Source organism: Pezoporus flaviventris, unplaced genomic scaffold (assembly GCF_033815535.1).
Source record: "Pezoporus flaviventris isolate CSIRO_AGI_PZ_B2104156 unplaced genomic scaffold, CSIRO_AGI_Pfla_v1 ptg000002l, whole genome shotgun sequence".
NCBI lineage: Eukaryota > Metazoa > Chordata > Aves > Psittaciformes > Psittacidae > Pezoporus > Pezoporus flaviventris.
The window spans coordinates 58,356,673-58,382,900 of record NW_026892550.1 but is presented as its reverse complement, the minus strand read 5'-3'; the positions used below and the strand labels follow the sequence as shown (position 1 = coordinate 58,382,900).

At 45.7% G+C, this 26,228-nt stretch overlaps 1 protein-coding gene across 1 annotated transcript in view; it reads right to left on the bottom strand.

Moving 5' to 3' along the window:
- Positions 1-491: 491 nt before the first annotated feature.
- The window catches only part of LOC133274645 (AF4/FMR2 family member 1-like), a 37,432-nt gene continuing 11,695 nt past the window's right edge, over positions 492-26,228 (bottom strand). Inside the window, exons 4-24 of the mRNA XM_061464154.1 lie at positions 21,681-21,725; positions 20,292-20,378; positions 19,884-19,920; positions 19,460-19,511; positions 16,405-16,462; positions 16,163-16,272; positions 14,829-15,009; positions 12,331-12,401; positions 11,820-11,847; positions 10,721-10,821; positions 7,891-8,140; positions 6,698-6,789; positions 6,343-6,346; positions 6,131-6,190; positions 5,207-5,337; positions 3,983-4,054; positions 3,289-3,391; positions 3,161-3,198; positions 2,358-2,572; positions 1,188-1,292; positions 492-640 (exon numbers count right to left, since the gene is read on the bottom strand). Of these exons, the coding sequence (XP_061320138.1) occupies positions 519-640; positions 1,188-1,292; positions 2,358-2,572; positions 3,161-3,198; positions 3,289-3,391; positions 3,983-4,054; positions 5,207-5,337; positions 6,131-6,190; positions 6,343-6,346; positions 6,698-6,789; positions 7,891-8,140; positions 10,721-10,821; positions 11,820-11,847; positions 12,331-12,401; positions 14,829-15,009; positions 16,163-16,272; positions 16,405-16,462; positions 19,460-19,511; positions 19,884-19,920; positions 20,292-20,378; positions 21,681-21,725 (1,962 nt within the window). The 3' untranslated portion in view covers positions 492-518. The remainder of the gene's footprint in view (positions 641-1,187; positions 1,293-2,357; positions 2,573-3,160; positions 3,199-3,288; positions 3,392-3,982; positions 4,055-5,206; positions 5,338-6,130; positions 6,191-6,342; positions 6,347-6,697; positions 6,790-7,890; positions 8,141-10,720; positions 10,822-11,819; positions 11,848-12,330; positions 12,402-14,828; positions 15,010-16,162; positions 16,273-16,404; positions 16,463-19,459; positions 19,512-19,883; positions 19,921-20,291; positions 20,379-21,680; positions 21,726-26,228) is intronic.

Below are 26,228 nucleotides of genomic sequence, written 5' to 3'. Positions count from 1 at the left end.
AAGAAGTGGTTGCAGGTACCTAAGAAGTGGTTGCAGGCACCTAAGAAGTGGTTGCAGGCACCTAAGAAGTGGTTGCAGGCACCTAAGAAGTGGTTGCAGGCACCTAAGAAGTGGTTGCAGGCACCTAAGAAGTGGTTGCAGGTACCTAAGAAGTGGTTGCAGGCACCTAAGAAGTGGTTGCAGGCACCTAAGAAGTGGTTGCAGGTACCTAAGAAGTGGTTGCAGGCACCTAAGAAGTGGTTGCAGGCACCTAAGAAGTGGTTGCAGGCACCTAAGAAGAGGTTTCAGGTACCTAAGAAGTTGTTGCAGGTACCAAAGAAGTTGTTGCAGGTACCAAAGAAGTTGTTGCATGCACCTAAGAAGTGGTTGCAGGTACCTAAGAAATTGTTGCAGGTACCTAGGTACCTAAGAAGTTGGTCGAGGTACCCAAGAAGTTGGTCGAGGTACCTAAGAAGAAGAAGTTGTTCCAGCTACTTAAGAAGAAGAAGAACAACCAACTTAAGTAACTTGAGCACCAGTTAAGGCATGTTGTTTTCCAGTCTCAGCCAGTGTAAACCCTGTCTAACATAGCGGACTAGTCTGATCAAGCTGCTGGTCAGTGACAGCTCCTCCGATGCTGCGCCGAGTTCCCCAAAAAACTCTGGAAAAAAAAAGAGAGAAAACATTTGGTTGGTTTCACACAAGAGGCACGGAGGAACAACAGCAGCACACTGTCACTTGGGAAGTCCCGTTAAACACATGGTTAATACAGACAGTTCAGCGGTATTAGAAGGCTGGGAAGTGTTAACAAGCACGCACGGCAGGGCATACGAGAGGAAAAGGCACTCGCGTGTGCATACACACTGAACCACCTCCCCCAGTGCCTGTAAAAGGACATTGAGACTCCACGGCAGAGGGCAGAAGTCTGGGTGTTCACACCCCAGTCCCTGCCACATGCTCCTCCAGATGTTGAACCGGCCAGATTTGACCGTCTTTCTGAAGGATGCCCAGAAGCACACACAGCTGTCAGAACAGCCCTTTCCTTTCATCCATCCTCAAACCCTGGAGCCATCACGATTTCTCAACTGAACAGGTTTAAACATTTCTAAGGCTTGACAGGCTATACAGCTCTAATTTGAGTTGCTTTTAGCTGGGCACTTGAGGCAGGGTTAAGGTAGTGCTCCTATCCTCCCACCAACTTCAGGCACCATGCTCCTTCTCCTGCACAGGTAGGAGACGGCTCTTGTAGCCTATCTGAGGCTGCTGGGAGGTGCCGTCAGGCCGCACACCCTGCTCTGTACTGGCAATCTTCTCTGCAGGTGACAGCAAGTTATGGGAAATCAGCCCACCTGTTCCTTTCCGGTCACCTTTCTGAGACGTTCCTGTAGGACCTGCCTTCCAGTGACATGGGCTTTTCCCAGTCCCTTAGTCCCTCCAGTCTCAATCATGTTGCAGAGTATCTTTCGGCTCTTGTTTTTTACACACAAAGATTGGAGGCTGAAAATTTCTGCTCAGCTGTGTAAGGAACATTTCGGGAGTATTCTCTGAATTCCAGCCACTGCCTCGTTAGCGAATTTTTACAACCTTCCAGCAACTGAGCCAGGCACATTGGTCTTTTTGGGTTTTTCTGAGTTTGCCAACAGATTGTGACACTACACCCCTTCACCCACAGCAGCTCAGAAAGCTGTGGTTTATGGAAAATGACTGCAATGGCTGCAAATGCCACGTGGAATAGCAGGTTACACACTGAAGGCACCCAATCTAGGGCTTTTGAGCATTCACCGCTGCTTGTACCTGTCGCGGCACCACAGGACAGTACAATCTTTTTAACAATAAAACTGTAAAACACAAAAAGTAGCAGCAATGTCAGGAGATGCTACCGGCAAATACTGATCATGTGCCCCAGAAGAACTCCAGTTCAAGGGCAGCTCAGCCTCTCTGTTACAGGGTGATGCCAGCCCCACTGCTCTCAAGACAAAACTACCTGGAAGATTGACCAACAAAAGCACAGGGCTGCAGGCCAAAATGTTTCTAGTAAAAGTGAACCCACTCAGCAAACCTAAGCATCCCAAAGGGAAAAGTAAAGAGCAAAAAACTCCTTATGCCTCTTGTGTTACCAGGAAATGCGAGTTGGCTGGTTCCCTGCACTTGATACGCTCACCCCTTAGCTCTTAGACATTTGAGGATGCCGAGCCAACCTTTAAATGGCAACACTCATCAATATATCATCATCTGGCATCTCTGCCAACATGCCATAGCTGTCTGTATGTAATGCTTTGATCTTTAGGTATGGTGCTTGCTACACTGTTAGAATTTAGGCATGCACATACGTACAAACACAACACAAAAGACAGAAAAGCCAGAGGGCAAAAGCTTACCCTGATTCTTCAGGATCAGTGCATCAGCTCGCTCCCAATTATTAAGCGCAGAGAGAACATAGGAAGTGATGTTGACGTAGGAATAGGTGATGTCTGGGATATCGGAGGAGACGGTGGTTGAAGAGCACATACTGTTGCGACTGCAGTTGCCAGCTCCCCGCTGAGAAGTGGTAGGAGACGGCATTGGAAACGATGGAGAAGGCATGCCTGTGCTCCTGCAGGAGAAAGAAACACCATCATGAACATTTAACTTTCGCTGCCACATACACAGCAACACTGCTGCAGATACCTAGAAAGGACAACATGCTCTAGAACTCACAAATTAGAAAATGAGTTTCTTAATTGGTGACTGAGCTAAAGTGACAAATATTCAGGTATCACCTCAAAGTTATGCTGCCACAGGGTGAAGGCACGACCCTACCGGACAGTGGCCAGGAAGACAGGAAGGGTATCTCACTAAGTATCAAAGGATCTCTAACAGAACAAAGATGACAACAAGGGCTTTGAAACAGCCTAGTGATGATACCTTCTTTGCTCCTCTGACCACTTCTTTGGTAAAGACCTGCTCCGCCTGATACACGGTAACTCTGGACCTCGTAACAAAGAAAACCCCTTCCCAACAAGAAGAGGTGGGAAAGAGAGAGCAGAAACATACTCATGGCCCCTAACAATAGATTTCAGGTGGCAAGAAAGAGCCAATGGAAAGGCACTCTCACATGCAGCTTGCAACTCAAATACTCCAGCTGCTGTTTTCACTCACACCCTTATGGGCACATTACAACCCATGTATTTTCAAATCTTACCTTGCAACAGACGGAGAAGGTGCTTTTGTGGGAAATCTCTGCAGCAAGAAAAGAACTCTTGTTAGATTTGGGCTGCTCAGCTGCCATCAGTAACTAGCGCAGCCATGCATCTGGCAGCTCAGTTACGCGTGCCCTACCTTGAAGTGGTCGTTCAGAATGCTGGAATACTTTGCTGCAGTCTCTTTTTTGCCACGGAACAGGGCCATGTTCAGAAGGGACAGGCAGCGCATGCTGTCAACAGAAACACACCCAAGCTTGGTCAATATTCACGCTTGCTGCTGCCTGCTCAGCAGTCAGCAGCCTTGCGGGACGCAGGCAGGCATGCCTCAGCTCTACTGCAAAGTCCAGAAAGCTCGGGATTTCTCCTCCTTCTGCCTATCTTTAAAAAAGTCACTGTGAAATAATCACAAGGGGAAAGAAACCAAACGAGGGCGGGGTCTGGTCTTTCATATAAACAGTGCCACAGGCTGAGTAAGCCCCCCTGCAGCCACGTGCCTCAGCTACGTTCAAGCTACAGCTTCAGTTAGGTGGCTCCAACATGAGCAGCCAAATTGCATTCTTTCACCTTAGGTGAAAGCCCTTAGGTGCTCTCGAGTTACCAGAATATCAGATTTTAGAGCCTGTGCCTTCCACGTGTGGTCCCTTGTGTTGTCCTGGCTCACACTAGAGGTGTTCCAGTTCAGTCTGGATTTTCAAGTGTGAGGATTTCTTCCTTGCAGAACCCTGATTCCCATTTCACTCATTCCTTTTCCCCTGAAAGTAATGAGTCGTTCACTCGATCAAGTCTAAAAAGTACGAAGGCACAGAAAAAGAGTTACGCACCATAACACGGTAAAGATTTCTTCCTGTGAAGGTGCTGAGGGGCTCATACAGTATTTTAGCGTCATGATGAATCTAAGGAAACAAAAGAAGGAGAACCTTGTCAGCCGTCAGTGATCTGCTGGCCCGCTCTTTATAGGAGAAAACAGTGCATGCCATTATCTCAAAGGCTGGTCCAAAAGTCAGGGAACATGCCCTGAGGTCTTAGTCCTGGCACCAAGTGCTTTTATGACCTTGAGCAGAGGACTGTCTCAAAACGCCTTGTTTTCCATGCCACAGGAACAGATAACGGCCTCTTATGTGACTCACTCTCCTCTTACACGATTAACAGGCAGCACCCCTTCAAGTAGATGTTCCCCATGGGCCACCTAATGGCCTGGGGCAGACATCTCAGAGGAAATGCGTCGCTTGGTAAAACACAGCCAAGCAACTCTGCTTTCTGAAAGCAAAGCAAAGCAACAGCAGCAGCTGGGAAATACAGTCCTTCAAGAGGAGAAAGCAAATAATTCCTTTTAAAAGTTTGCAGGCTATGACAGAAAAACCTGACAGCTGTTTCAGCTGTGAGGCAAGGCATCAAATCAACTCTCAAACACACTCATACATCCCCTCATTTCAATAGGAATAAACTGATACCTGTCTCCCTCCTATCCAATACATGGTTCCTCAGGTTGTGCTGCCTGTACATGTCACACGGCCCGTGTATGTCATACTACCTGCATATATCTACTATGGCTCTGAAACTAAATGGGGAAGGTTGCTAAAAGAAGCCCCAATAAAGCATACTGGTAGAAAAACACATGGCAGAAACCAGTAAAGTCTGCCTTCAATCAAGTTGCAAGACCTCTGGGGCACTGACTGCTCTTCCACATGCTGTATTGCTGCTTTGCTTTTTAAAACTGAAATGCTACTGAGCTCGCATGCAAAAGCAACTTCAGGTCTGGATAAAGGAAAAATCCCTTCATGCCCTTTCTTGTCAGAACCGGTGTTCTCTGGTGTACCTCAGCTGCAAGGCTCAAATGCTCAAGAGGACATGGCGCCTACGTCTTCCGATAAGCAATGCTGAACCATTTCAAAGGATTTGTCTCTGGTGCCTTTGCATGGCCTGTCTCGTGCTTGTACAGCAACCTGAACTCTGCTCCATGGTGGGAACCCACAGCTGCCACAGGTGCAAACAAGCAATGCAACTAACCCTTCCCCTCCAAACATGCTGCTTTGAAAACTGCTTACTTGATGAAATCTGTGGTGTCCTGGAATATTTTGTAGGCGAAATTCTGTGCATTCGCTTCCAAGGCAATTCCGTACTCGATGAAGAAAAGGGCAGATTCTAGGTACTGAAAGGCCTTCGCAATCTTGTCAGTCTATTGGGAAGAATATTCTCATTTTTAGACTACGACAAAAATGGCTTAGTGTACCCAAATGTCTCAAGTGTACCCACATTCCCTTTTTCTCCCTAGTAAGTCAGGAGTTGAAGGAAGAAAAAGATGCGGGCCAGGCCTCCAGGTGACAGTTAATGTGGTCTGGGTGTGCTCTGGCTGTTTGTAGCTCTTCCTCTTGACCAATGGTTTCCCCAAGTATTTATTATCTGTACAGTTTTTGGATATTACTGTCTGGTCTTGGAGGCCTGCCTCATGAAAGGCAGGTTCCCTCACTTCATTTTCACAGGTAAATGGCAAGTAGCATATGTAACTTATCTGACTGAGGCCTAACTAGCAAAAACTACACTACTTCATGTACACTGCTAAACTGCACATAAAGAAGAGAGCTGCTTACATCTGCAAAGGGAACTTCCAAGTCTTGTCCACCAGCAACACAATTACTGTCAGGATCGTGACATTGCAGGGTAAACTGTCCTATAACTGTTCTGACAAGGGCTTTGTCATAGCTCTGCAAAGCAAAGTGGCCTGCTAACCTCAGACAACATCTGCTCTAAATCCTGTTCTTGAGGCATGTTCTCTAGATGTGTTTATAACAAAGGGAAATGTCTGAACATTTTGGGAAACAAAGACAGCATCCCCACATATGACTTGAACAGACTCCAAGTTTGGAGTATGGGAAGTCATTTTAACTGGTGAATCCTTATGCACATGAACACAAATACTGGCTCCCAATGCATGAGCTGCTTTACATTTCTAGCACAGAGCCAAAACTTACCATTGCATCAGCTTTGTGTTTCAGCCTCCTGGCCTCTTCTGCGTAGTATTCTGCTGGATACTTCAGATGTCTGAATTTGGGACACAGAGAGGAAAAACAGAAAACAGGGAAAAGGCAGTGGGATAAACTGTTCACCGTGCAAATGGCACACAACCAGTCGTGCACTAACAAAACGAGCAAGTAAAGAGTCATGCCCTCTCAGAAAAAGTTACCTGCCTGCCCAGCACCTTGTCACAGAGTAGTTTACCACTTGCCAAGAAGGAGGCAAATCAAAACCTATCATTTGTAGGCAGGCACAAGAGGTACCTCCTCTCAGAGTGAAAAAGTAACTAATTTCTAGAGTAGTGCTTCTAGTCCAAGAAATGCTGTAATTAGACCTTTGCTTTGGGGTAGGTGGGGTAAGTCCCAGACATGAGAAGACAGTACAGGGCAAATCGCCGACACCTCTCCTTCTCTCTTTCCTCCCCAGAGAAATGCCTATTAAGGCAGAAGCCAGGGTAGCTGCAGGGCCAGGCTGGCCTGGTTCCTTTACAAAGTACAGATGACGGGTGTAAGACAAAACCTTACCTTTCAAACTTGAGTTGAGGTCTCTTTGGCTGGGAGGTACCATTTGGCAAAGAAGGCACTGGGAAAAGTTTTGTGACGTGTCCGGCAGATCCCTGACAAATCACAGAATACAGATAAATCTGCTTAGAGAGATGTCGAAAACGATTCCAAAGCTTGCCTTTCCTGAATTTCAATAGGAAATATTTTTTTGTCCCAGGCATAGTCTATCTCCCAGGCTCTACCTGTCTTCTAACCTACTTCCCCAGCACCTCCTCCAATAATGGAAATGAAAACCTGGCTTCTTACCTGACTGCTAGTAGAAAGGCTTAATACCATTCACATCATTAATACTTTTCCCAAGCATGGGGAAATTAAGTAGCAGCTTTCCTTGCACAATGGCTAAGATAGCAGTAAGGCTGCAAGCAGCACATTTTTCAGGAAACCTTTCACTAACCAAGGCAGCAAGAGGTAATATCCATTCACACTTATTTCCAGCTTAACCACAAAATCGTTGATTCTCCATTACCAACTACATTATAAGGAAAAAGCAAGCAGTTAGAAGCCAGCTGAGAGAGCGAGCACAGTCGGGCTTGACTCACACAACATACTAGAGCACACCCACCCAGTCACTAGTAAATAGGAAGACAACTGAATTTTACAACCCAAAAATGCAAAGATCCAGCTGCAAGGATCACTAACAATTTCATAAGCAAACTGTGAGGATGGTGAGGCACTGAAACAGGTTGCCCAAAGAAGTGGTAAATGCTCCATCCCATCCCAAACCATTCTATGATACTATGAAAACCTTACACGCGGGTTGTATGTTTCTTATTTTTAAGCAGCCCACTTTTCCCTTTTGTAAACACCCTTATTTTACACCAGTATTGTACTTGCAGTTGCCTACAGTCAGAAACAGTTACTGCCATCAACACGATGCCTTTGGTTTTTACACGGGCACCTCTTCTCACTAAGCTCCACTAAATGAGATGAAAACAAACGATGGCAAGTCAGCAGAGAAGTTACAGTGTAGGCTTCTGGGCTAGTGACGTACGGTTACAGATAGCCGTGAAAGGGGCAAAATGCCTCAGAGAGCTTTCTCTGGTGGCTGGTTTATCTTCTTTCCTTTTCTATATCCTCAGAGCATGTTTCTAAAGAGAATCACGCAGCACCCACGGGCTGCAGGGAACTTCCTGTTAGTTATAACAGATACCTACCTTGATATCCTTTGATAGTTCAGCTTCATTACTCTGCACTTTGCGGTGCTTGCAGATCAAAGGATCCTTGTTATTGCTCTCGGTCTTGGTTGTGTTGTCGATGGCAGACAGCTCGTCGTTCTGGCTTCTGCGTCTCTTCTGGGCCACCTTTGTTGACTTTGGTGCAGGAGGTATAGGACACAGTGGTGGCAGTGGTGGAGGTTGAAAATCTTTCTTCCAGTATTCATATGAAGCCTTGGAGTTTGATGCTCTGGAGACGGGAAGAGCATTCAGCAATTGGGATGAATACGGTGCATCAATAATGTGGTGAATTTTTACAAAATTCGTTGCATTATGTACCGATGATGCTGAAATCTCTCTGGAAGTGAAGATGACATTAAGAATCCAACAAAGGCAAAATGAAATTTCAGTGTGCATTAGATACCACATCTTCAGCTGCTAACAACAGACAAGCGAGTTGCGTTTCAAGTAGAATTAAGCCCCAGGACTTGTCCTTGGAATACAAATTTATAACCAGGATAGCAGGATATTGCAAAAAAGGCATCCCTCCAACACAGCCGCTTTTTACTTAAAGACAGAGACAGTCAGTTCTCTAGGAGAAATCAGCCAACAGGGCAAATAAACTGCAACACTGCCTCTCTTGCCCCATTACAGTAGGAGGTGTCTTCTATGGTTACAGATACTCACCCTGACACTTGATCCTGTACACACTTGGACAGAATTAAACCGAACTGTTCCTTTAAGACTTGCCTGCTCAACTAGACAACACTCACAAGACTGAGAGGGTTCAAGTCAGAGATTTAAAATGTTGCACTTTTTGAATGGCAGGGACTATCACATTTAAGAATATGGTGGCATAGCAGATTTCTGATCATCTGAAGTTAGCAATACAAGGGAACTCCGGCAGCTCGAAGCAACACCAAATAACTCTAAACCTTGTTTCACAACTGCTCCTTTCCATCACTTTGATTCAGCTTCTCAAAGTTTACACAAAAATACTCAGCAGTGCATTCCACCTCAGGGACTGCAACATCACAAGGAGGAAATTAAGCTAAACCCAGAGAAAAGACTGAAGTGTAACGTTGCGCATCTGGCTTCATTCTGCTGTGCATGAGACAGTCCTCTCCCCTGCTCCACAACCCACTTTTCCCATGGCACAGTCCCTACTCACTGCACTCGTGCTCCCTAACTTCACTGCCTTGTTACAGCTCCAGAGAGGATTATAGCACAGCAGCACCCTCTGACCTGATCCAGTGCCCTCTCTCCTCCAAAATACATATTCTCCTTTCACTCCCAAAGCCGGAACATGGGGTTTGCCTTCACTGAGAAAAAGGGAGGAATGAACCCCAGTGTCAAAGCCCCTCCGTTATTACACCAACTGAAATACCACCCAACTAAACGTTAGCCCAGCGTTTCAGCGCTTTAAGAGTACGTCTCTATTTTCTCGGCAGAAAAGCAGATTACTCGTATTTTCAGGCCACAAACCTCAACACTATACCAATCCAAGGCAATGCCTCAAATTCAAGCCACAAGCAAGAATTTAATGCAGTAGCCCATGACTGATGCGCAAGCCTCCCATTTGAAGACATGCGCCTGGAAGCATTTGCTCTAGCAAAGATCTAGCCAAAATGCTGGCAGCACAAATTAAGCAAATTATATAGGCAAAATCTCAGTACATCCATTAGAAGCACTGCAAACGCTATGCTGGAATAAAGGAGAAATTCCCGGCCATAAAGGCCCCCTGAAATTCCAGACAGAGTCATGATTCAAAACACACGCTTGTCTGCCCATTAAGTCACAGATACAAAAAGACAAAACCAACAAGATGATTTTAGTGGAGAAGGGAAATGCTCGCCACCTGCCTAGAAAGCATTTTAAGGCTACTTCTGTTTCTCATGAAAGCAGAAATAATGAACTCTCTGAGAGTTCAAACATCACAGAATAGAATCGTAGTTTGGTTTGGAAGGGACCTTTAACACTTGTCTAGTTCAACTCCTCTGCAATGAGCAGGGGCATCTTCAGCTAGACAGCAAGTTCTCTTGCCATCCCCTGAAACACCTCAACTACCATGCAGAACAAGCAGATGCCACTCCCCATAGAACAGCTAACACCCCCCAGATCATCTAGAGCAATCACCTGCTGACAGATTGCCTCCACGGAGGTTTGGAGAAGGGGAATGACTCCTGCATCCCAGCAGGCAGGCAGTCTACCGCACTGTATGGAACTCAACCAACAAATCTGGTTGGCACAAATATGTTTCCTGCATCTGGTCCAAAAGGCAGCAGCGCAAATGGTTGCCTACCAGCTTAAAAAGACAAGCAATATGGGCACAACTGGCAATTACATTTCCTGCAGCGTAAAGAGATATCCCGAGCTACGCGCAATACACGGATCAGAGCATACGGTAACGGAAGCTGCAGGATGGGAAGCATTTAAAATCATGTCCATCTCGACGGTTAGAAATCTGGACAAATGCCACAACATTCAACGCTTGTGCAGCAGCGAACAGCATGAATGGGAGGACGATCGGCCACTGCAACATCAGCTTATTCTTGAATGGTTAGAACCATAATCCTCAGCATTAAGAAGGGATCGGAAACAGGTGACACCCAAGTATCACTTCACACCTGCAACAAATAATAAGGTGAATAAATTCCATTCCCACAGCCACCTGGTGGGTTCCAGGAGTTAAAGACAAATCTTCAGCAGATGAAGCCTCAGGAGGCACATTACGTTATAAGCAAATGTGTGAGGACAGAAGATACAGTTCCTTGTTTAAGACACACTCACTTTCGTGCATCTTTCTGCCATTCCACCACCGTATACTCACTTCAGTTTCTTGGAGTCTTTCTTAGGTGAAGAGTTCAGTGATTTTTTTTCTTTCTCTGATTTCAGTTTCTTCCTATTCGTCTCTTCGTCCACCGCTTTCCTCTAACAGGAAGAAAGAAAACCAAATCACTCAGGTTTTTAAAGTTCACGTAAAGTATAAACCAATGCAGCTAAGTTTGATCAATTCTTGTTAGAAGTATTGAAAAGATAGTGGAACCAACAAAGTGGAAACCCAGACCACAGCAGATACAGATTTCAGGTTCACTGAGCAGTATCCTAAGATGACATTTTATCTCCTTCTGCTTGGATATTTTGTAGTGGCAGAGACGGAACTGCTCAACCTCTTGCGGCTAATAGTAATCAAAATTAAGGCACTTCCATTGCTCAAAATAAGCATTGCATCTGTTCTGGCTGGGCTTTTTTTCTTCTACTTGGTATGAATTATACAGAAATGTATTCAGATTCCTCCTGATGTAGTCATGTGATAAGCCTCCAAGGACAGATGCATGCTTACATAATACAGACAGTGAGGCTCTGAGGGGGGGGGTCCTGAAGTCAGACGCTCAAGACTGCCAGGCAGGACATGTCTAAGATCAAACAGCTCCTGCCTTGGGTCTTCTGAGGCAGCAGGAGAAGTGACAGATTTACTGCCTCTTCACCTTTCCCCCACTGCTCTGCACAAGGGGGACTGCTGGGGTCTCTCAAATTTCTTCACGATTTCCCCACCCTCCTGAATTCTCCCCTACAACTATGGGAAGTTCAGAAAATGCCAAGACTAAACTAAACCCACATGGGAACCAGGCTTATTCACCTACACATGCTAAGCTACCCGCTTGGTGCGGACCACCAAAAAGGTATACAGGCACAGAAATATCCATAGCGAATACCCATCCACCATAAGGCTTGCAGCCAACTTTCTCTGTGCCTGCCTGGAAGCTTATTCACAGTCCCCTTTGGGAGATAGATAGCTTTCCAAAAACCACTTGTGAGCAATTACTATCTTTGCTAAATAAAGGGCTGCCTTTAATTCAAAGGAAAGCAACTATTACAGCAGAAGGACTCTGCAAGGATGTGTCTGGAAAGCCCCTTACTGGACATACGTGTCTTTTCACGTATGTCTGTTCACTGCTAGAACCACGACAGCTCCAGGGAAAGCCAAAGAAACCTTCTATGTATTTATCCAAGCACTGAGATCCAAAGCAGGGTTTAGGGATGGTTGTTACTGTCAGTGAACCTGCTTCAGTTAAAAGCCTGCATTTATGGAAAAGCAAAAGGCACGAAGCTTCTACCATCGCCCCTAAGGAATAACACAGTTCAAGCCTGCAGAATTCCTTTCTCTTTGTGTAAGCAAGCAATCACAACTGTTTCAGACTACTCCACACAGGAAAAGGCTATGCTACTCAGACTGAGGTTACTTGGCTCATGGCAGCAGAAGGGGCACCCATGGACAAAACTGAAAAGCACAAACTGGGATGGCTGGGTTAGTTCTTCGGGGCACCCCCCCAAACTGCAGACAAGGTGCTCTCCCACAACAGACATTAAACGGGTAGCACAAATGACTGCACACTCTAGCAGGCATTTCAGATACTGTGCTGCTTTTAAATGGGTTGCAGGGAGAAGGGTGGGCTTACCTTGGTTAGGCAGTTGCCAGGCTGCCACTTACTGGAAGTTGGTGGGTCAGGCTGCAGGCAAAAAGAGAAAGGAGAGATGAAAGACTGAGGTCTTCATGAGCTATTTTCCTTCTAGCACAGCTTACTAGAACCCAGGAAAATTTCCTCTTTCAACTGTTTGAAAGAGCTTGAGAGACCATGAGACCGTGGGGATGTTCTAGCATGTGCACATCGACATCTGCTTCAGAAACACGGACCCCATTTCTCCACAGGATCAGTCAAACGTCTTGCACAGCACTCCTGGATCACTGCTAGCCCTGCCTGTCACTCACTAAGACACCAGTCTACATGAAAGCTTCATCTTTGTTTGCCACTAACCAACCCTGCTGCAAACTGAGACAACATCTATAAAGAGCGTCAACTGTAAAAACAGATTAGGTGCTGTCCTCGCAACGCTTGCGCAAAACTTCCTGCACGCAGCACTGCTTTCAAAGCGACAAGAACCTGTGCCAGCTGTCACACCTCTCTGCAGTCTGACAGGTCGGCTGTCAGGCTCCTGTGGTTTAACCATGAGAAAACCATTTACCAGAATTGTATAGCACATCAAGTCCGGCCTCTTCCCACTCCTCTGCCTACACAGCCCAACACACGCTTCCCTCCCTCCGCATCAAGCAAGGCATAAGCAATGGCCGAGGTCTGAAGGCCTCTGGAGTCAGTCAGATAACGGAATGGGATTGCTACAAGCCCTGCCTAATCTAATAGCAGTCTGACATATTACAGTAAAGAAAACTAACTAAAACCAGACAACAGAAGCTGCAAATCAGACACAATTCTCTGGGACCCATGCTGAAACTACCATGTGTGTGTCAGCATCACTCAAATGTGTAGCTCATTGTCTGGTCACCAGAGCACAGCTATGCTCTTGCCCACATCAGTTCTCCTCAGTCACAACTCTGCTTCCAAGAGGAACCACAGTTCTTCTCCAAAAAGACAGCCTCTACTACATGAAAGGTTTACCGAGACTCCTGGGTCCCTTCCGCTGTGATTTTCTTCTCTATCCACATTCAACTCGCTGTAGAACACGTCGATAAACAAGACATGTCCTCAACTTTCTTTGAGTGAAACTACCTAGAAAACCGGTTTAAAACCCAGTTTGTTTCCCCATGGGTTTAGGGGTTTTCATTAGGTTTTCCAAACACTAGACTTCTGTTTAAGAAGAAGAAGGAACTATGGCCTGTAGGTCAAAGTCTGTGCTTTTGCATGGGAAGAACTAACTATAAACAAACAGGCCGTGTGCACTAACTTGCTCCTCGAGCATCATGGATGAACAGTTTGCTGTATAAAACAAGGATAAACCATCAGTGGCAAATAGCTGATCATTGGCAAACAGTGGCAAATAACTTCACTGGAGCAAGAAGGGTCTTTCAATGGAGGGTTCTCAGGACAAAGCAGGCAGCATTTGGTAAAAGAAGAGAAGCACATAACATCTGCTTCCTTCCAAAGACGCCCACGTTGCAAAGGGCAAAGTCTGTAACTGAACTGCTGGATGGTAAAGCACGCAGATCAAAGATGAGAAAGATACTCCTTTTCAAAGTCTGTTTTCTGCACATAAAATTTTCCCCGTTGAGGTGCTTCTCAGGTAAAAGACAGGAAAGCTAGGGCTGGCGGAGGGGGAAGAAATAAATTATAGGGTTTCTGGGGTTTGTGAGAGCACCTCAAAACTGTCAGCAGACTGCTTACATCAGCTGTGGTCCATAGGATATAGGCATGCGCTTCCCTTCCCACTGGCCTGAGAACGTTTTGCAAGCTGGAGGAACTGTCTGAAACCATGGGACACGAGCACTTCCGCAGCAGACTTTTAGAAAATGCATGCTCTCAGTAATGAAACCTTAAGGCACCACATTCTGTCTGCTTTTCCCAATAAAAGCCTCAGAATTGCCAGTGCAGCACTATCTGAGCCAAATCCAACAGAAGCAAGTCTAAGCACATTCCAGCCCTTCCTGCAGGTCTGATCACTTCAGCTGCAATCTGGGAGAAGCTCAATCTGTCACTTGTGCACAGGAGCTGCACTGAGAGAGGGGCTCCTCTTAACCTATCAGGAAAGTGGTCTTATCCTGAAGCAGTCCATAGCTTTAGCACCCAGAAAAGCCCCGTGAGCAGAGGTGGGTCCCAGACACCCCCAGACGAGCTGTGCTGCTCATCTGCGCCTTCTTCCTTATGTTTTGCCAGTGAAGTCACTAATTCCTCAAGGAGTGCTAGACAAACACTTCAAGGTTAAGCAGGTAAAACTCTAATTATGCTGTTAACAAGGGTTATAGAATTGATCAATTCTAGAAGGGGAGCAAAGGGCAGGAAAAGTCTGATGATGCAGCATAGACGTCACAGGGACACCTGAGCCATGAGAGGATTTCAGGTCTCCTGTCCTGGCTGCATTCAGACAGCGGGGAGGCTGAGGCAAGAGGCTGTATTAAGCAGCCTCTGCATTTTATCTGCATTCACCTCAGGCGCTGACGCTCTCAAAGGTTCCTTGGCTTCACTGCCACTTGTCTCTGAGTCTGAAGAGCTGTCTGAGTCACTGGTGCTCCCTGAGTCACTGGTGCTCCCTGAGCCACTGGTGCTCCTTGACTCCGAGCTGCTGGAATGTGCTGATGCTACAGTCTTGGCCTGGGACTGTTGGACACTGCAAGGCCACCATGAGATAAAATTAGAAAGCAGCATAGGTGAAGTTTCTTGTTATATTGACATGACAAGATTCAAAACTAAAACTGAAACCCCTGTTTTGGTACTGAGACGAGAAAGGATAAGGCCAAGGAATACAGTGCCATGCTCAAAAGATAAAGCACCGGAATAAAAAACCTCTAGAAGTAATAAAACCTCCAACTCTATAACCAGGTCAGAGAAATCTCTGAGCAGGACTGCTGCAGTCTGCAGCTGCATTTAGCCAACTGAATTTTAAAAAGGAACCAAAACTGGCAAGTGCTCTTTTGAAAGCCTCATCCCTCAAAAGAAAAGGGTGCTGTAAAGGCTAATGACACAGAAACATCCACGCCAGGATGATTTCTCTTTTCTATATTCTTCCCATAAAGTTTTCAATTCATCTGTGTTACTTGGGCAAGGTGCTGGAACTGCTTCTTTAACAACCACGTCCAGCACCAGCAGTTTTTGCAAGACTCTCCTCTCTTCAGGAGTGTTTTCCTCCAGCACTGGCAACAGGAGTGAATGGAACTGAGGAAGAGCCATGACTTGGATGCAGTCCTTTGTTTCGAAATGGGCTTGTGAATATTTTTTTTTCTCTTTGAAACTTGTTCCATACGTCAGAATCAACACATTTGTATGGATTGGAGGCAAGTTTCTTGAAAATCTTGAAAATTCTGTGCTTCTCAACTTCTTGTAATACTGGCAGGTGGCCGTTACGTCTACCCTAAATATTGCTTCTGACTAACAATACATGGCAGGAACTACTTATAAGGAGCTGCCTTATCAGGAGGAGCTGAAACAGCCTCCGTGAGTCTACCCAACGCTTTTCCGTTCTTCGCCTGCTTGGCTGTTTTGGGCTTCCTTCTAAACTAAAACTGGACTCACACCTCACCCAGCACTACTACAACTGAGAACCCCCTTGGCTCCAGGGTGATCTTCAGATACTCTGGTGGAGGGCAAGAGAACTTGGGGAAATATAATTCTGGTTGATAAGAAAAATCCAGCATGCCTGGATTATTCATTTCTCATTGGAGCTTTCTGTAAAACCCCATACAACTAACGCCAATTTTCAACAGCAGCTTCGGGCAGCTAGAAACCAAATCCTGTATCTACAGGAGAAACAAGGAACCCCTTACCCATGCACCCCATATATTAAGACGTAGTTTGTTTTTCCCTTCTTATTTAGTCTAGCTGTTAGTTCAAGAACAAAGCTGTACCTTGGAGGAGCAAGTGGATTGTCAGCAACCTGTTTTGTTCACAAAAAAGAAGGAGGAGAATGAGAGTAAAGGTTAGCTTAAGGCATTCGGAACAACGCAACAAGGCCTGATGATTTAAAGGCATGTCTGCGCGCCCAGCGTATAAAACATCTAAAACCGACTTGGTTGTCATCGCTGTCTTCGCTATCACTGACTTGCAGGTCTTCCTGGAGCAGCACTCTGAAAGACAACCAGAAGATAAGTATCAGCCAAGGCAGACGTACTTTCAAGTACCAGACACTGAAAACGACTTGGTTTGTGTGTGCTTGCCAAAAGAAACCAACCTCCCACATTCTTTAGGAATGTTTGGCATTCTCTATCTGCTAAACCCTGTCTTTAATGAATGATAAAACGATAACACACAATCTAGGAACATTATATTGTACTTTTCAACTAATCTCAGGACATTTTGAAAAGGATGTCAGTATCATTGGCTGCCATCTACACACAACAAAGATGAAGCTCTGTGAGGGGAATGCTCCTCGCTTAAGTTTGTCCAGCGCACTAACGCAGCAGCACAGGGTGGAAGAACTCTGATCCTTGTACATTAAGAGAGTGGCGTGCTATTGGGCTGCACTGAGTCCCCAAGGGACAGAAAGCATCATCTGTGCACCAGAAGCTGCGTGCGCTCATGCTCTCTGCTCTCAGGGGCTGCAAATGTTTTTCTGTCACAAGGGTTCTCTTTTTGCTGCTCAAGTGTTCTACCGTACATACGTAAGTAAATGCCAAGGGCAAGCCTCCCTCCTCTTTCTTCTCTACACAATGAATTTGATGCTCCTGCACATCTCAGCAATAACTGTAAATCAAGCAGTTCAGACACTCCAAGCAGCTTACAAGTGGGGAGTCGCAAACTCTCTTTTACTATTGCTAGAGAGCAGGCTGCCTGCAAATGTTTCTAGAAGCATCATTTCGTCCTCTGCCTGCAGGTGGTAACTACTGCTTGCTATTTCAATGTATTACTGAAGGCCTCGAGAGGCTGGAAGGGAAGGATCTGTGGGCGGGGACCCAGCCTTCCCCCAGGTGTTATTCTCCTCTGGAAATCACACAGGCATATTCAAAAGGAGCTGGAAAACAGACAGGCAAAACTCCTGCTGTTCGAAAGTACAGTGATTCAAATCCTGAAACTAGCTGGAGACCAGCTCCTCAACCCAGAGAATTACACAAGTGTCATTTCAAAACGGGATGAAAGCTTGGCCACTGACACAGGGATTTTGATCAATCAGGTCAAAGCTGCGTTTATTTCAACCTCATTTCCAACTAAGGGCTTTCTGTGAGAAATTTCTCTCATGCCCAAATAAGAAAAGTAAGCCTCCAACCCCTTAGGACAAGACATTTTAGAGCAGGAAAACAAGTAAGAAAGATTCCCAGGAAACCACATCCACCTTGAAAAGTGGGGGCAGAGTTTGTGTTCCTGATACTTGTGGGGAAAAGGAAAACGACACAAAACTTCACGTTCTTTCACGCCTTCATGTCCGATTATGAACAAAGCAAAAACCATTTACAGCTCTGGAGGTCACCTCTGATGACCCTGAGGTGACCTTTGCTTTCCTAATTCTGCGACATCGGAGGAGTGAAAACCTTGAGTCAAAAAAGTGATTCCCTCCTTTAAGCACAGTTCCCACAAAAGAGACACGCTATTTTACAGTCACACCAAAGCAGCTGCCATGCACGGAGATACTCTCCTTGAAACAGGACCACATTTACTGCCAAAGCTGACCACGGACTCCCAACAAACAATTCCACAAATCAGATGTGACAAATCCACTCTTGTCCACTGAGCAGGATGGCGCGAAGAAACCCCAAAGGTCTCCTGTGTCTACCAGTACAGAGCCAACCCTTGCCACACAGATGATGCCTGTTGAAAAGGCACCAACCCCACAGTCCCCGAGTACCTTACCCTGATGCACAAGAGGTTCTCTGCGCACACAGACTTTGGTTACACCCAAAGGCCTACCGCGCTCTCTTTGCATTTGGCCCGTGCCATTGCCCTGTGGCTGCCTTAATTAGCTCATGCCTTAACAGACGCCAGGTTTTCATTTGCAGGACCTGTTCTTTTCCAGCTTAGATACACACCATCAATCTCCCTCCAAAGCTATAGAAAAGCTCTGTTAGTGAGAGAAGGAGCACTAAAATCAGCATCGCTTGAAAGCAAAGGCTGGTCCTTCCCCGCCAGCTGGGCTAAAGATGCATCACCACAAATGAGTGAGACATTTCCCCTTTTAAAAGAAGGGCTCTTCCATTCCAGCATTGCCAGGTGCTAACTTCGGGCTGTATTCAAGAATGAAAGCCGTCTGGGAAACCCTTGCACGCTCTGTAAAGCCGAATGCTTAATTTGGGCACACGAGCACCCTGGGATTTCAGGGCTGCTTCAAATTAAGCAGCACAAGCGCTGTTTGTTTTCAGCCAGCTACACTTGGTAAGGCAAGCTACTCCAGGCAGCTGGATTTTCAGTCACGTGTGATTTAAACAGCAAAGAAAGCAAGCCCTGTTGTGCGAGTGAAAACAGAAAAACAAAGAGGAAGGGATGCATCGGTTCAAGGGACAGGTGCAGAGGAAGTCCCTGGGGAAATCCTTCTTGACTCCATTTTGAACATTAGCCTAAGCCACCCTCTTCCTCCCACTTCAGCTGTCTTTGCTGACTGTGGGTACACTGGCTCTGAAGAGCCTGCACGGACGCTGAGCAGAGAGGGGATGTTGGCGAAGGACAGAGGTACGTACCATGCCGAAGTTACAATTCTGGACCTCTGCGCTAAGAAAGGCGTATTTTCAGATTCTTGTCTACAGTAAAAGTCTCTTCTCTCTCTGCTGCCTGGAAAACTGACTCAAGCTCAAAAGGGATTTTTACAGGCAGCTGAGAAGAGCTGAAAAAGATTGTCTGTGGAGGAAGGCAGAGCCTGCAGCAGTTGAAACGAGTATGTTTAACAGCGCAAAGAAAAGTCCCAGAAGTCCTTCAGGAGGAGCAAGCTGGGGTGGAAGAAGGAGCAGCAAAAGAAAGAATGGATTAAAGCAGCAGCTAACTACTCAGGAAGACACTATCCCACACTACCAGCCAGGGGAGGCTCCACTGCAGAATGTTAGAACAGCACGAAAAGGGTTGAGTTTTACAGACCTGACAGAGCTTGAGTGCAAGACTCTACAATCTCAACCAAGAGATGGCAACTGAGTCTGGTTACTTACGATACTGTTGTCTGAGAACGAGGCAACGTATCCGAAGGTCCATCGTACTGTCCTGGAAATCAAAAGAGAATCAGCGGGGTTTATCTGCCTCACCGGTAGCGTATTTTACCCTATGGTCTCTGAGCATCAGGTTAGAAAGTCACTTTCTTCCAGGACGTAACTGATTGCCACTGAGATTATTTATCACTCCAAATGGGGCTTCCTAATGAAATACTGTTTGTTCTCTGCTGAACTGCTGCCTTAATTTCTAGGTAAGGAATGCATACAGTCTCTTCAGCATTTTCTAAACTCATCAATGTTTAACAAAGCACAGGAAACCACGTCCCTTAATCAAGGTAAACATTTGATGTTCTCAATGTATGACACTCAAAACCATCTCTCAATACACATAGAACAGTGTGCTTTCCTTTGGATTTCTACTTACTCTGGTTCTGTGCTACACATCCAACAGGCTGCGACTCCTAGAAAGCAAGCACAAGGTGCAAGTTGAGAATCAAATACATCATCTCTCAATAGCAGCGTATCAGTGATCCGATTTCCTTGTGTTTGTTACTCTAATCGATACTTTGAGCAACGTGACAAAGAATAACTCCGAAGTCTCCAATAGTCTAAGCTTGCCTGATGTAGCTTAGCACGGACAGAAGTGATGCATTGCAAGTAACCATCACACAATTCAAAATCCATTGTGACTTCTAAAGATAATTTCTCCTAAAAGCCTTTACCTATGAAAGGAGGTGCAAGAGTTGGAAAGCTCATCAGATGAAAGTACGTGCAAGAGTTGGAAAGCTCTCTTCTAATTTATCAAAAGCCTTGGCAAAAAGAGGGTGTTTACCTTTGTTGGTAATGGAAATTTGGAAGGCTCTGCAGTAGGAGGAGTAGGAATATCTGTCAGAAGAGGTGGCCATGACTGGGTCATTTCCTGGAAAGCAAATGACAGAAGTGGGTTACAGTATTTTTGCTGATACAGGCAACTGAAGTTGTACCTCAAAGACATTTATATTCATGTACAATAAAAAGCTGAGCCCATCGTAAACCCAAGAGGCAATACCACAGCAAGAAGCCCTCTTTGAGCTCAGCGAGCCAGACCGTCATGAGCACTTGCTCTTTTTCTCCAAGCATACTTGCATTGCCCAATTAGCAGCAACCTCAGTGAACCTTGTAGAGAGTTAAATACTTCCTATGTTTGCAGGATTAGGCTATCACAGTTAATAAAGGGAAAAGGACATAAAACCTGTCTACCAGTAGCTCTGGACTTTTTCAAAGTTCAGGAACTTCCTATTATGTTCCTATTACAGCAACAACACCCCCCTGAAAGGCTTTTCAAAACTCAAGGGGGTCAGCTAGGGAGCTCTGACTGCCAGCCATTCCTCATGCTATTCTACCTGAAACACTGCCTTTTGCTCTGACTGGCCAAGATGCCTTTGCTGCAGAGCTCCAAGACGTGGTTTCAAACCAAAGAGAGCGACTGCCTGATGGGCTATGTCTTTAGGAGCCTTTCTGCCCTGTTGCCCTGCCCTAACTCTCACCCAGGGACCAGCTAGTTGGGCTAAGCCATGGTCCGGCTAAGAGCACAGCACACAGACCGCAGCCAGGAGATAGGGATCAACCTCCAACCTGCCTCTTCTGGCACCACAGCTGGACACAGAGGACTGGGCTAAAGCTTTGGCTTGCACTGCAACAAACACGTGAACAGCCTAGCACAGACAACGATCTTTGTCTTGAACATACGCTAAAACACCTTAATGGGGGTCAATCTAGACAAAGCCTTTGGGGAAGCTGGGGCTCAGAAATTCAGAACCACTCTGTTGAAATCACACAAGACAGACTTTTCTTGTCTCCCTATTAAGTTTAAATCCTGAAGAGTGTAATACTCCCTCCCAGAAATAAAGGAATTCATATGGCCTGCCACCCTCACTGCCTCTCCTGGAACACTTATCTTATTTGCACTCTGTGCTCGGTGAAAGGGTCCCATGTACTCAGACCCAGCTGAGTACTGGCAGCCTGTGCGCTGCCCACAAAGCCATCTCTGACACAGGTTGCAGAGGCAGTTTTGCATTAAGAGCTGGCTCAGATTGGCGCAAATGTACCATAATTACAGGGACAGAGAAGCCCAGTCCAGCAGCAGTGCCATGCACGCGGTGATATTCCTCCTCCTCCCCCCACCACTACTTCAATGTATACAAAACACAAACACGTCGATCTATTATTTAAGAGCACCTACCTTCAAAATTTCCTTAACGGCTTGGGCATCCCAGCGGAAGGTTTGCTACAAGCAAATAAAAAGAAGGAAGCAGCATGAGTTTCTTTGTTCCTTTACCAGCTGACTGAGATAAACAGAGGCACTCATCAAACGTTTGCTTACCAACAGTTCTACAAAGGCCACGGGAGTCCCTTAATAAGAAAAGACTAAAAAGCCCCATCAGAAGGGCACTTTATTCTACAAAGCCTGTTGTTTTCAAGTCTTTAGTAGAAGATATATTCCAATAAAGATGAGAAAGAACCAAAGTGAAAGAGAGTTCATTAAACAGTGGTGCTTGTCCAGCTGACAGGATTCCCCCTGCTTCCTAACTGGTGTCCTTCTGTGCACCCACGTGCACTCAGCAGAATAAGAAGCCAGTATAAAGCCCTAAACTGGGAGCAGGCAAAGTAAAGGTGGCTGTAAGTGGAAGAATAACCCACCGGACTCTTAAATGCCAGCTCCTGGACTCAAGGGAACACCAACTGTGATTAGAAAAGTTGAAAAGCAGTATGACTAACTTGCGCAGTTCAGGATAAAACCTTGAATGCACCGCCGGGTTAGAGCAACACGGGGAGGAACTAGCCTGCCTTCACTACAACAGGCTTGCACAAATGCACAGGTGCACACACCCGCAAAAGAAGGGAAGGAGATTTTCATGTAGAAAACAATTTAAGAAATGCACAGGCATTCTGTTCAAGCTGCACAGCAACTGTGTGACAAAACTCTCCGAAATACCTCCAAGTCCTCTTTTCACCGGCAATTCCAAAAAACCCACACACTTCCATAAGCACATGCCCTGAGGCTTACAGAGATCTCTTAGACATACTAGAGAGAGATGAACAAGGAACTCGGGATAATAAGAATCACCCCAAAGCAAACTAAATTGCTTGAGGAACCACCTGGTACACAAAGGAGATGTCCACTGGCCATGATGTGTGGGCCAGACACCCAGCCATCAACCAGAAGCAGTGCAGTGCCCCAACCAGGCAGTAACTCAAGACAGGGACGGCATCAGCCTGCCCGGCACTGCCGTCTTTTGTGGCAGACTCAGTTACAGCCTCACAGCAGGAGGCACCAGTAGCCTGCTCCTTGGTCTCGGTGTGATAGCTGGAGGCGGAAGGGCAAAGCACGAGAAGCATTGACAGAATAGTGGCAAAAGCCCAGCTTTCTCCTCTCTGCACAATGCAGTCAACGCTCGCCAAAGCTGGGAAACTCAGAAAGTGGGCATCTTTTTGAAAAGAAGGTTTTGCCACAGATACTACAAGGAATAAGCAGCGCTGGTTTGGGGTAATGGCTGAAGAGCTTTTAAGGCTGCTGCTTTTTATCAAAGGTATTCCATTAGAAATTACAGCACACATTTTTATTCCACTCTGCCAAGGTGTGCCAAATGGAGCTGAAGGACCACACAGCTCTGGCATGTGGAAGTAGGGGGCTGAAGCTTGCTCCCTGATTTGTAAACAGCCTGCCTCGCCTAAAGACCTTTCTGCTCCTTCTCATTTCAGTAATTTCCGCCTGCTTATCTGTATGCCTCTGTCGTCACAGCCCACGTAGAGCTGCCCCTCTGACACCAATCAGCCCTGTGCTGCTTCTCAGTCCCTTTCACCTCAGGTGAAACTGGTGCCTGTAGATATGCAAGCAGCGTAGGTCAAGAAGAGCTAGAGCACGCAGGCATTTCCTATGTTGCCTGCTATCTCCTCCTAATTGAAATGGACTCGCAACGTGTGTGTGTGTGTGTGGCTCAAGAATACCAGCTACTGCTCTTTGCCTGGTTTCAGGCTAAATTATTAGTGCTGAGAAAACCCGAGCGAGCAGGATCAGAAAAGCCAATTTGAGTTCCATGCCCTTCACTGTGCTGGCAGTTTTCTTTGTTTCCTAATGAGAGCTTTGCCACTGCAGCTATCAATTATCAGCAGAGAAGGTCACCTCTTCAGGCTGCTGAAAAAGTTTCCCATTTACAGCTGCTTCCAATTTAATACTATATTTTAATAGAAATATTTGGTTACAAATTTATTTTTCCATGTCAACCGCATGGGCTTTTGCCCCTTGAATGCAATGGGGATCACAAAACTGCATATGCATGAATGAAGACTTAGTTTGAATAGAACAGGCGGGGCAAGATGAGACCAAAACCTACCACCCTGTCTTCACTTCATCTGCACGTGCTTCGCTAGCTCAGAGCGGGAGGAGATCTTGCATATTAAATGCACTCTCTGTTCACACACAAGTCACGCTAGGAATAACACACTAACTTACTCTTCAAAGTGATTTTCCACCTGCATTTCTGTGTTAAGAATCTACCCTCTAATACTATAGGTAGATGCAAGATGCACACACATAGGGCACGCTTCCAAAATGACCCAGCCAACAAAAGAGACTGTATGTATTTTAACCAAGCCTCTAATCATCTTGATTAGGGATGCAATAATGTTCTGCTGTGTACTGAAAAAGCCTGCCAAAACTTGAAGCTACAATCAACTTGATGAAAACAAACACGTAAACACAGAAATCCATACAGGTTTTTGCAGGCTATCTTAAGGAACACCAGACACCAAAGCAGATGCTCTGCCAAAGATTTACCACTAAAGAGATTATAATACATCTCTGATACAAAGACAGGTCCAACAATCTGAAGCATGGCTTACTCCATCCACCTGGTTTTAGAGGATGTGGTGACAAAGCTGCTTTTGGGGAAAGCTGAAGCAACCGTTCCTAGTTACCTATTCAGGAAAGCGTTTATTGGAACAAATACGAAGACTGTGTGAATATACTTGTGATTAAAATAATTTCTAGTCAGGCAGGCACCATCCTGCAAGCAAACTAGCAGCATGGGTGGTCCTTAAGCATGTTTTTAAGGGATGTTTATCGCTTGCTGCAGACACAGTGCACTTGTTCAACAGATCTCTTTCTTTCATCCGCTCACCGATTCCCACAAGTGTTTGACGCATGGGGAACGTCTACCCTTTCTTAAGAGGGCAAACAAAACTGGCAGCTGCTGCAGTAAAAAAGGCCCCTGCAAGCCACAGGAGAACTGGCTACACAGGGGAAACCGCAACACTGGTGTCGAGCAAACAAAAGCAGCAAAACCGCATCAAGTACGGGAGGTACAGGCAGGTAGTTAACACAAGATTTTCTTCTGACTTCTTTCAGGTTCAGGAATTGTAGGGGTTGTTTTTTATATTTGTTTCTGTTTTAAAGTTCACACAAAAAGAGTTATTAGCCTTTTTATAAGGAAAAATATGGAACTTGAGCTGAAGCTTACCGAGGTGTCTTCGCACTGTTGCCTGTGGGCTTTGCACTAAGCCAATAACAAACCAGATAAAGTGTGCACAGACTTCGAAACAAGCTGTATTTTAAGGATGAGTATCCCTTCCCTGACTTCAGCGTGGGAATACTTGCACACCCTTAGGTTTCCCTTGGTGCTATTTTTGTATTGGCTCAAAACCATTCAAATCAGAAGCTCAAAAAGGGACTTTTGTTATCTAGTCACAAAATCTTGGTTGATATAATTTGTTTAAATTCTCAGATTGCACAGAGTTAAATATGTCTTTCATGACTGCTCCATGAATTATAGCTACAGACTTTAAAGGCCATTTTGTTACGTGGAAATTGCCTGAGGGTTCGTTGCTACTGCAAAATAACGTACAGATACTGTTTGGCAGCCGAGTCCCCGTAGCAGCAGCTCGAGCTGTTCTACGAAATTCGGGAAGCTGCAGTCAGAGAACGACAAACCCATGAGCAGAGAAGGCAATTTTCTGAGCAGATTGCCTAAGGCTAGGATTAATTTTCACAGAGGGTTAATAATTACCGCAAGACGCACCGTTTTTAGCGCAGAAAATTCACTTCATTTCATCAAAAACACAATGGCCACAACAAACAAGACAAAAGGTGGAAGAGAGAAGGAAAGGCAAAATGCAACTCAAAGAAAACTGAAACGGAAACCCAACTTTCAAAAACCTTCCTATCCGACTGTCCTTGTGGAAAGAGAAGAAACTTGGTTCCAGTGCTGCACTAACAAGGCACCTCACACTGCAGCAGCTGTAAAATGTACGTTTGGGGATGCACTTGTTCAAGTTTTCTTCTAGCTTCAGGTAGCCAGCTGGGTGGGTTTAGCAGTGCAGGAGGAGCAGAAACAAGCAACGCATCCTACATCTCCCCTCTCACCAGCTTAGTTCTTGACCGTAATGGAGCAAGACTCTTGTAATTCCAGCAAAGCAAAGCTAAAGTCCATCTGCTTGCCATTGCTCCCAGCGTTAAGTTTCACTTCTACATTTCATGAAAAACAAAAACCATGCTATACTTTTTGCTTTATGCACACTAAAGCAATACTGAGGCACCACAGAAATGTACAGAATGGCTCTGCCTCATCCAGCGAGACAGAAATCTTCAAAGTTACATCAAAATCTACTTGTTCTCATATTTGTGTTTACGCTGCTCGCTTGGTTTTGACACCCGCGACTTCATGGCAGACTACAAATCAAAGCCACCAGGCTCAAAGTCCACAGGAGCCTTCTAAAATAATTTATCTGGGTG